General features: G+C 41.9%; 1 protein-coding gene across 1 annotated transcript in view; it reads left to right on the top strand.

Moving 5' to 3' along the window:
* The window catches only part of LOC130123220 (protein kinase C epsilon type-like), a 114,627-nt gene that overhangs the window by 30,490 nt on the left and 73,475 nt on the right, over positions 1–10,662 (top strand). Inside the window, exon 2 of the mRNA XM_056292354.1 lies at positions 10,470–10,533. Within this exon, the coding sequence (XP_056148329.1) occupies positions 10,470–10,533 (64 nt within the window). The remainder of the gene's footprint in view (positions 1–10,469; positions 10,534–10,662) is intronic.

The raw sequence follows: 10,662 nt of genomic DNA, 5'->3' as shown, positions 1-10,662 counted from the left end.
AGCAGGCATTGAAAGGTGCCCTGCTTGTTATTTTCTGCTGCTCTCGTGTAGGAGAAACAACATACCGACTCTCGTTTCAAAGCCGATTTTTGAAATAAATTTCATTCACTGTTTGCAAGCACTGGAGATTCACTGTTCAATAATATGATTGAGGAAATCAACCGACCCTTTTCCTGCTGCCTTTCTTTATTTGCCCCCCCCCCACTCACCTCTTGTGACTATGTCATTTCACCTCACAGCCCCCTGCAAGCTGGTTCCTCCTCCTGCAAGGGGGTGTTGAAAACTGAAGTTATTGGGCATAGTTTCACTTTCATGGTTCATCGTGCCGTGGCTAGAAAGGTGTCCTGAATTGATATCCTAAAATCCAGCTGAACCAAATTTAGCAGAAATGAGCTATACTACTTAGCTTTACTGAACTGAGAAAAACCTGTGCTGATGGGACTGAGTTTACCTGAGCTGCACTAAACTGGATTCAGCTGAGATTTACGATGCCCAGTTTGATGAAAACAACAGAGACCTAAATTAACTCATATATAATGAGGCCAATGGATTACTTTGAGAACTGAATTGTTTATATAATACCATGAAAAAAGTATTTGCCACCTTCCTGATTTCCTGTTTTTACATATTTGTCACATTGAAGGGTTTCAGATCTTCATACAAAATGTGATAAATAGAAACCCAAGAGAAGCACAAAATACAGCTTTTAAATGATCATTTCATTTACGGATGGAAAAAAGTTATCCAACTGTCTTATCATCGATGTGAAAAAGTAATTGCCCCCCCCCCCCCCAGAACTTAACGGGCTCTCGTTTCTGGGTGGGGCAAGGCTGGCGGTAGCACTAACACAGACTTAGTGACAATTACGTTGGGCACAAGGTGGTTTTTCTCTCGCTTGGGTGCGTTTGCTGATTTCCGGCCTCGCCATGACATTGCTTGCACCGATATGGGCGTAGGGGCGCAGTAGAGGGTGTGTCAGTCAAAATCAGGTGATGCAGTGCTAGTTTGGTGTCAGTCCATCCATTATACGAACCGCTTATCGTGCTCTCAGGGTCGCGGGGATGCTGGAGCCTATCCCAGCAGTCTTTGGGCGGCAGGCGGAGACACACTCTGGACAGGCCACCAGGCCATCACACAGGGCCGACACACACACACACACACACACACACACACACACACACACACACACACACACACACACACACATTCATACCTAGGGGCAATTTAGTATGGCCGATTCACCTGACCTACATGTCTTTGGACTGTGGGAGAGGACCAGAGCCCCCGGAAGAAACCCATGCAGACACGGGGAGAACATGCAAACTCCACACAGAGGATGAACCGGGACGACCCCCAAGGTGGGACTACCCCAGGGCTCGAACCCCGGACCTTCTTGCTGTGAGGCGACTGCGCTAACCACTGCGCCACCATGCTGCCCCAAAACCAAATATTATGCTTGCGTCTCTGCCTGGTCAGACCACATATTAGCGAAGATGCTAAGATGTGTGTGGTAGTTTCGGGGCTTTAGGCGAAGGTGCACTAAGCAGGGACTTATCCAAAATCACACACACCACTTTTGTGTATGTTATATTGACCTATTTCTTGAATAATTCAACTAATGGCTACTGCCCTAAACCTTTTTAATCACAAAACAAAACATCTGCATGTGTATCGTTGTCTTCCAACATAAAACGGTCAATGTGTGTCATTACACATGGAAAACAACATGGTGACAGGGATTCCAATATTTCAGTTAACCTCATTCGACCTGAAAGAACGAACTGACTACCTAGGCCAATCGATCCATGATCACAACCATTTCAGGTTTCCTGCTCTGTTCATAGAATGTGCAGGAAAGAGAGGAAGATGCTGGTGAGGAAAAAAGACATTAAATGGTAGCCTCTCAAATAATCATGTTGGCGTGCTGTCTCATATCACATTGTAATTGGTGTTTATGTCTGTTGTATGCACACTTGGCAGCTCTGCACCTCCCAAACAAGTACACCAATTCCCTCCTGAGAGAAGCTTTTCTGTCTTAGCCGGGTCTGGACTTCCGCCGTCCATTACTGAACTGGCAGTTCGCCATGACAGAGAGTGCGCGGCTTTTAAAGGGAATGAGAGGAGCTGATTTGATTGGCCATAATTGAAGACAGCCCCCACCACTCCTACTGATAATTTATCCCATCTAATCCAACCCTTTTACAACTGCGCTTCCATTGTGCCCGATTATCGCCAGTGCAGCATGTCCTGAAATTAGCAAAAAAGTATTGGCCACAAATTAGATCAACTTGCACCGTGAACTAGTGCCAGGGCCCTACGACTGTGCTATAACTCGGAAACTAGAGCCCAATAACTGGTTGTGCCACCTCGAGCAGCAAGAACTGCAACCTAACGCTTCTTATAATTGGAGATCAGTCTTTCACATCGCTGCGGAGGAATTTTTGCCCAATCTTCTTTGCAGAATTGCTGTAATTCAGTGACATTGGAGTGTCATGAACTGCTCGTTTTAAGGTCTTGCCACAGCATCTCGATAGGGTTCAAGTCAGTACTTCAACAAGGCCACTCCGAAACCATCATTTTGTTTCTTTTGAGTCATTCTGCAGTGGACTTACTCTTGTGTTTTGGATCATTGTCCTGCTGCATAACCCAATTACGCTTCAAGATCCCAGACTGATGACCAGACCTTCTCCTCCAGAACGTTCTGGTAGAGAGCAGAATTCATAGTTCCTTCAATGATGGAAAGTTTTCCAGGCTCTGAGGCAGCAAAGCATCCCCACACCATCACACTATCACTGTTTGACTGTGCAACTGTTGGTATGGTGTTCTTATCATGAAATGCTGTGTTTGCTGCATGTCTGGCGTAAAGCAAAGAAAAGTATGTCCACAGAACATTACTCCAAAAGTCTTTGGGGTCATTAATGTTCTTTTTGCAAATGTTAGATGAGCACTAGTGTTTCTCTTAGCAGTAGTTTGTACCTTGCAACTCCCCCATGAATTCCGTTTTTGCCCAATCTCTTTCTGATTGTTGAATCATGGACGATGACCTCAGCTGAGGCTAGGGAGGCCTGCAGTTCTTTGGAAGTTGTCCTGGTTTTTTTGTGACTTCCTGGATGAGTCGTCACTGTGCCCTTGGAGGAATTTTGGTAGACCAGCCAGTCCTGTAGACAATGGCTCTCACTGTGGTTTGCTGGAGTCCCAGAGCCTTAGAAAATGGCTTTGTAACCCTTTCCAGTCTGATATATCTTAACAACTTTTTTTCTCATCTTTTCGTTTTGTTGGCGCATAGTGTGCTGCTTGTTGAGACCTTGAAGCCCACTTCACATTGATGGTAAGGTTCTATATAAGTCATATTTAGATACAACAGGGCTGGCAGTAATCAAGCCTGAGTGTGTCTGCTCTAATTGAATCCAATGATCAATTCAATTTGGTTAATTGGTTGATTGAGTAACTAAGGGGGCAGTTAATTTTTCACACAGGGTCAGTTTGTGTTGGTTAACTTTTTTTCCTTAAATAAATAAAATTATCATTCAAAAAACAAATGTTGTGTCTACTTGGGTTCTTTTTGTCTTATAAATTTTGTCTGAAGATCTGAAACAATTAAGTGTGACAAATATGCAAATATGGAGGAAATCAGGAGCAAGTACTTTTTCTCGGCAATGTATGTATGTGTGTGTGTTATTTTTTAAGCTATAGCTTGCACTGCCGACCTGTAAACACCACACATACATTGCCATCTTTGAGTGTGCAAGACTGGTATGCCCCTCCCTTTACCCAAGACCTATGTATCCAAACAAACACACACGCACACACACACAGAGTGAGATAACAGTGGGATAAATGCTGTAAACAGCAGTGCTGACACACCAATTAGATGGGTGTGTAGACAAACACACACAGAGATACACGTACACACACACACTAACATGCCACCTTCCTTCCTCTAAAGGTCACAACCCTGCATTCATGAGTTGCATGCTCAGACTCACAGGTGCAGAAGTCGCTAAGTATAGAACCAACTAAGGAAGGAAAAGGCCCCTCCATATGTGAATGTCTTTATTTGTGTGTGTGCGTGCATGTGTGTGTGTGTGTGTGTGTGTGTGTGTGTGTGTGTGTGTGTGTGTGTGTGTGTGTGTGTGTGTGTGTGTGTGTGTGTGTGTGTGTGCATTTGCGCATGCGTCTGCATTTGTGTGTCCAAATGTATCTGCGTCTGTGGTCTTTGTTGATGGGTGAGGGATGAGGATGTTTTGGGAGGTAAAGGACATACAACTTACATACAGTGTCATCACACCACTTTTCTAGATGACATCATTATCATGGAGACACCATTGCAATCCTCCTCTTCCTCCTTTTTTCATTATAATCACCGCCACCATCATCATCATCACTGCCTTTTTTTTTTCAATAGTTGTTAGCTGCAGCACTGACACCTTCTGGGGTAAGTAGACTGCAACCAGATGCCTAGATGGCTGTTGTGTGTTTTGGTCTGAGAGGATCATATAGAGAGATTCTATCAGAAATGCTTGATTGGGGAGAATTTACCATTTCTGACCAGCACATAACATACTTACTACCATTGCAATGGGTATCTTTAAAATGTAATATAATATAGATGTTCAATTATGGTATTAATATGCAATATACATCCTCTGTGGGGGTTTTTTTTGGTTTTTTTTGTTTTTTTTTTTTTGGTGTGCTTCAGCAAATACACTATTATACCAAAATTTTCCAGGTTATCCATGATAGTGGAAACCCCAGGGTGACCTTGACTTTAACTCTAGCACTTAAAAGGTGGAAAAAGAAAAATGTGTCATGTCAGTCAGAAATATTCATAAAATCCTGAATTTTATTGCCAGTTTTTTTTTCAGCTGTCTGAAATGTAATGAAGAAAATTGTTATGTTATGACAGCTTTCCTAATCTGAGCAGTCTTGGAAATCAGAAGTGGGACAATTCACAGTTCAAGAGTATTAATGTTGTTAATTACTATGCTTTACATAATTTATTTTCCCTAAATTTAACTTACAGAACCAACTGGTACTTTGTAAAACTACAGCATAACTTTTCCCTTTTGCTTGCAGGGATGTGGAAATATTCTTCCAATTCTGCCATTTTTTGTTTGTTACTCAGTAAAACACATTTAATATAATCTTCAACTTAAATATGTAAAATTTCACACAATGTTGCAGCAAGGCAATACCATACATGTGCTTGGACTTTCATTGGCAGTGCAGTGGTCCAGTACATTTTGATGCATGTGTGTACTGAACCGAGACAGGTCTAATAAACAATTAAAACAAGCAAATAAATAAATAAATAAAATAAACATATGGATGTTGTGGCCTTTTATTGTCAGCTCAACTCCTGCCCAACTCTGTCATCGTCGTGTGAAGTAGGGCATTTTTCTACTGCTGATATATAAATACATGCATAATCAACACAAAATAAAATACAATAATAACAATTGGTTCAACCAAAATAAAACTTGATCATATAGTTTACAATAGCATTAATTTTCACTACTTAATATAAACATTTTACATAATGTCATTCCCTGAACCTGTTTTGTATTAATATGAAATGAATATAACTATATTTACATCATAGAAAAATTATATTCAGCAAAACAACATACCTGGCAAAAAACAAAATAAACATATGGATGTTGTGGTCGTTAATGACCTACTGCTGACTGCAGACAGAGATGACTGTCTGTTAGTTCTTTTAGACTCAAGTGTGTTAGAGTTAAATGTTAGTTCTTTTAGACTTAAGTGCTGCCTTTGACAGAGTCGATCGCAGTATCCTCCTCTTACATCACTTAGAGACGTGGGTAGGCATCAAGGGCTCGGCTCTTGGTTTATTACGCTCTTACCTCTCCAACAGAACTTTTTCTGTTGTTCTGGATAACTCTACTTCCTTGATGGCTCAGCTGAGTTGTGGTATCCCTCAAGGCTCGTTTTTTTGTCCACTTCTGTTTTTTTTTTATATACATGCTGCCCCTTGACCAGGTCATTCAAAATCATGGTGTGTTTTACCATTTTTATGCTGATGACACTCAGTTATATGTGCTAATAAAACCCACAGATCCTAGCGGCCTAGCAAATCTCATAACTTACCTCTCTGACATTAAATCCTGGATATCCCAGAATGTTCTCAAATTTAATGATGATAAGTCTGAGGTCGTTCTGTTCGACCCCCCAAATTCCATCAGCCCTTTTGGTACAAATCTTGGTGGTCTATCAGGTAACCTTAAGCAGGCTGTTAGAAATCCTGGGGTAATATTCGATGCCAACCACGGTTTTGATAATCAAATCAAACATGTTCAGTCATGCTTACTCCAGCTCAAGGTAATCTCTAAAATCAGGTCATTTTCATCAATTGCCGGTCTGCAAAAAGTTGTACATGCTTTGATCTGTTCTTGGCTTGATTATTGCAACATTACTTGGGTATCAGCAACGGCTCCCTCCATTGTCTGCAGTTGGTACAAAACGCCGCTGTTCGACTCATTGTCAGGACAAAAAGGCATGACCATATCACTTCTGTGCTTGCCTCCCTACACTGGCTCCCTGTTATATTTCGGATTGATTTAAAAATTTTATTGCTTACTTTTAAGGCCTTAAACGGGCTTGCTCCTACATACATTTCTGATTTATTGACCTTGTCTATGCCCTCTCGACCATTAAGATCCGCAGATGGAGCCCTGCTGGTTATTCCCAGGTCTCAGTTTGTCACAGAGGGTGATCGGGCTTTTGTTGTTAAAGCCCCCACACTACGGAGCGCTCTTCCTATTGAATTAAGACAAACCAAGTCTCTAGCTTCTTTTAAATCTCGTCTTAAAACTTTTCTTTTTATAAAAGCTTTTACAAGTGTTTATTTGCTTTATATATTTATACTGTTTTTATTTTTTACTCTTACTCATTTTTTAACTGTTTTGATTAACAAATTGCTGTCTTCCCTTTTGCTCTTATTTTATGGTTTTATTTGGTAGTGCTTTTTATTTTACTCTCTTATATTATGTTTTTATGTCATTTTTAACAATGTTATCCTGTTCTGTGAAGCACTTTGTAACCTTGTTTAGAAAAGTGCTTTATATTATTATTATTATTATTATTATACTGCAAGGCATCTTTCCTGTCAAACTTAAAAGTAGCCTGACAATGGAAACTGGTGTGCCCCCCACCACCACCATTTTACCACCCACCAAAGAGTTTGGCAACTCTTGTACCATTTTATTTTCCCATCCTTTGCTAACCTAAGTGAATTTCACACCTGTTTCTCCAGAAAAAAATAAAACTGAATGAAAGATCTCTTTTTTTTAATATTCAAACTAATTACTTGTCCTGAGCTGCTGCTTTACTCTTAAGATATGGTAAATAAGGTGTTGATATAATCTTATATGGAGCTTAGTTGCAGATGACGTTCATGTGAGGGCTAACTCATGCATTACTTGTTCCAAGCACATGTAATGCATGAGATTTTAAGAAGAGAGTTCAGAAAAAAGGCAAGTGTGGTTCTTCACCCATCGCTACCCCACGAACATTCATATTGGAATGGGCAAGCAAAGTTTCCCTCCCTTCGCCTCATCTGTCTCGCTGCTCTTCATCGTCTCCTGTCTGTTGTACTGAAGCCAACGCCTGTGCATTTTCACTGCACCAAGTCTCAACTAAGTACTGCTTTTAATGTGTATCTGTGTGTGTGTGTGTCTGTGTGTGTGTGTGTGTGTGTTTACAGTGGATGTGCTGGTGCGCATGCCTGAGTGTATGCTAGCTCATCTCATAAAAGCAATTGGGCAAAGGCTGGGGGCTAACAGAATTCCTGTCAGCAGCCACTACCACCCACAGTGACCATAATCCCCTACATACACACACACACACAAACGCCCCCCCCCCACACACGCACAGGAGAAATACACAACAAAAACGTGAAAAACAATAGACATAGGCTACTCTCTCTCTCTTGTAGATGCACACACATGGATGCACACACACTTAAATCAGTCGATTGCAAAGCATGCCTCTTAACTGCCTAAAGCTGTGTCATACCGATTCATGCTCTGTTGTGGGTGTGGGTTTGTCAGTGTGTGTTCAGCAGTGTTAACGAGTCACTGCTGGGCCCCAATGCAAGAAGGTCAAAGTGGGCCGCAGCCTTCCCATCACAATCAGATGTAACATAACGTAATGTCAGTAGGTAAAGAAGTGAAAGTACACAGCTTTAAAATGACAAACAACAGCACAGTTGACGCCTAATGAAATGATTAATAGGAAAACAGCCCACCGTGCTATAGAAGAACAGTCATAATAGCAAGGTCAAGATAGTGATAGACTAGCCTACTTACCAAAATCTGGTGTCGGAGCACCGTAACAGATGAAATCATAGTCTATTATGCAATCTAATCGGAATGGGGCAGCATCAGAGAGACGTCACAGCATCACTGCCGTATGGACGCGTCACAGGAAGTCAGACATGTGGAGCACGTTAGACAGTACAGCATGGCTGTGTTTACAACACCAACTCACGTATACGCTGCCATATGTGAAAACAGCAAAAAATTACGCAAAAAACGAAGAAAATTACAGCAAACTGCTTACTTATAATGTAGTCTAGTGCATCCGATGTCTGACTTCCATTTGCTGCGAAGCTTCCGCTTCCGCTCGGGAAGGGCTAAACATAGGTCACGCTGCCCCATTATTTTCCGGTGTGGGAAGATGGCGGCGCGAATTCGCATCTGCAGCGGCTTCACCCAGTACCGACTATGCAGTGTCTTTGTCTGTGTCTGCGTCTAAGTTTGTGTCATCGTGTGAAGTTTTTATTTTGATCTTCGAATTTATTTATTTTTTTATGGCTGGGAGAGCTGGGGTTGGATCAGCTGAGAGAGCTTGGTTTGCTGCGTCCTGTGGACAGCCCTGCTCGGAGCTGTGCCCGAGAGGAAACCCCGAGGCGGTCTGGCGGCGGCGTCGCCTAGCGTCGACTGTGCAGTGGTTTTGTCTGCGACTGCGTTTGTGTCATTGTGTGGCGTGCGGCGGAGGTCTGTCGAAGGTGTCTGCCTGGGAGAGCTGGCGTTGTATCGGCTGATGGAGCCTGGTCTGCTGCGTCCTGTGGGTCCAAGAACCACGGCCTTACCTGGAGCAGCGCTGGAAGAGGAAGCACCGAGGGCGGCCTGACAGGAGGCGGAAGCTGGGCGGCTAAGCTAACTGCTAGCCCATGCAGGCCGGCAGTCCCGACAGTCATCCTGGCTGGCGTTCATTATCCGGACAGAGGAGTTTTTGGACTGTGTTGCACTGAATGGACTGTGTTGTTAACTGTTTGTGGTTTTGTTTGTTTGTTTTGCTTTGTTTTCTGTTTTTGGAAATTTGGATGTTTTTGTCTTTTGTGTTGCACTGATGTGGGCTGGGTGAAACGAAACCTCGTTTCTTTTGTGTACTCAAGTACATGATAGAAATGACAAATTGTTCTTGATTCTTGATAATCGGTGACAGCGCAACTTGACACAGATGAATACATCGGTGACAGCGCACCTTGGCGCAGGTAATTATTGTATATCATGTCTTATACATGAATAATCAACCTATACACAAGTGTATAGGTTGATTATTAGTCAAATAAAAAATAATTACACAATAGGTAGCTCCGACCAAGCAATCTGAATGGCCAATTAGACATTTAAAAGGCGATCAAATCAACATGACCGCACACCCAGCCGTGTGCAAATAAAAAATGCCTCATCACTGTAAATATTCCTCCGCCATTGATTAGCCCTATATATATTACATGAATTCTAACTTAAAAATGCACGTGAAGTTTGTGGACGTAGTAGGTGAATCTGTCCATGGAAAATGTATTTTTTTTTCAGCAGATGTTTTCGTTAAAACAAGATCGACCTAGCAAGGCATTTTTGTGTTTACATATGTGCGGTATTTATTCAGTTTAGGAAATCCCACGATCTCTAGAAAGCATTAGCTCAAGTTGGCTGGCTGATCAGCAGGGACTATAAATAGTCTCTAGGTTGTTATTAAGAGTTGGCCTACTTGCTGGAGTACTAAAGTAGGTTTCCTTACATAGGAGTCTATAGACATGACTGATTGTTTCCAGGTATTAGTCATATCCCATGTATTTCCAGGGAAACGGATAAGAGCAAAACATTGTTTGTTCTGAGAGTTAATTGACCTACAATATGAATACATTTGGATTATATTTTTTATTTTGTTGGTAACTAATCGTTATGTTACAATTGAGGGTGTGCTTTACCGTCACCATTGGCACAATAGTGACGTAGTCAGGACCGAGGCGCTTGCGCTGAGTTCCGTAAGCATCACTGCAGGCTTTCCTGAGTGTTTTCTCTCTATCGCCTACTTCTATATTAAACCAGATTAAAGATATGACAAAATTATGACTGTATTTCCTTTTACTCTGTTTTTTATGCTCTCTTTCTCTCTCCTGTCATTTTCACAACTGCTCTTCCTCTCACTCTCTGTAGATTGACTTGGAGCCAGAAGGAAAGGTGTATGTGGTTATTGACCTATCAGGTTCCTCCAGTGAAGGTAAGAACCATTTAGCCCGTTTTCCATAGCAAAACCAACCAAAGCATATGGGACTAATAAGGCTTTCTCAAAAACAGAGCCCAGATTGATATTTTGTGATATTGATTATTTTTGTGAGGGAAAGGTCAT

The sequence above is a fragment of the Lampris incognitus genome, chromosome 13 (assembly GCF_029633865.1).
Source record: "Lampris incognitus isolate fLamInc1 chromosome 13, fLamInc1.hap2, whole genome shotgun sequence".
NCBI classification, from domain to species: domain Eukaryota; kingdom Metazoa; phylum Chordata; class Actinopteri; order Lampriformes; family Lampridae; genus Lampris; species Lampris incognitus.
The sequence above is the reverse complement of the archived record's forward strand: the minus strand, read 5'-3'. Positions and strand labels throughout refer to the sequence as shown.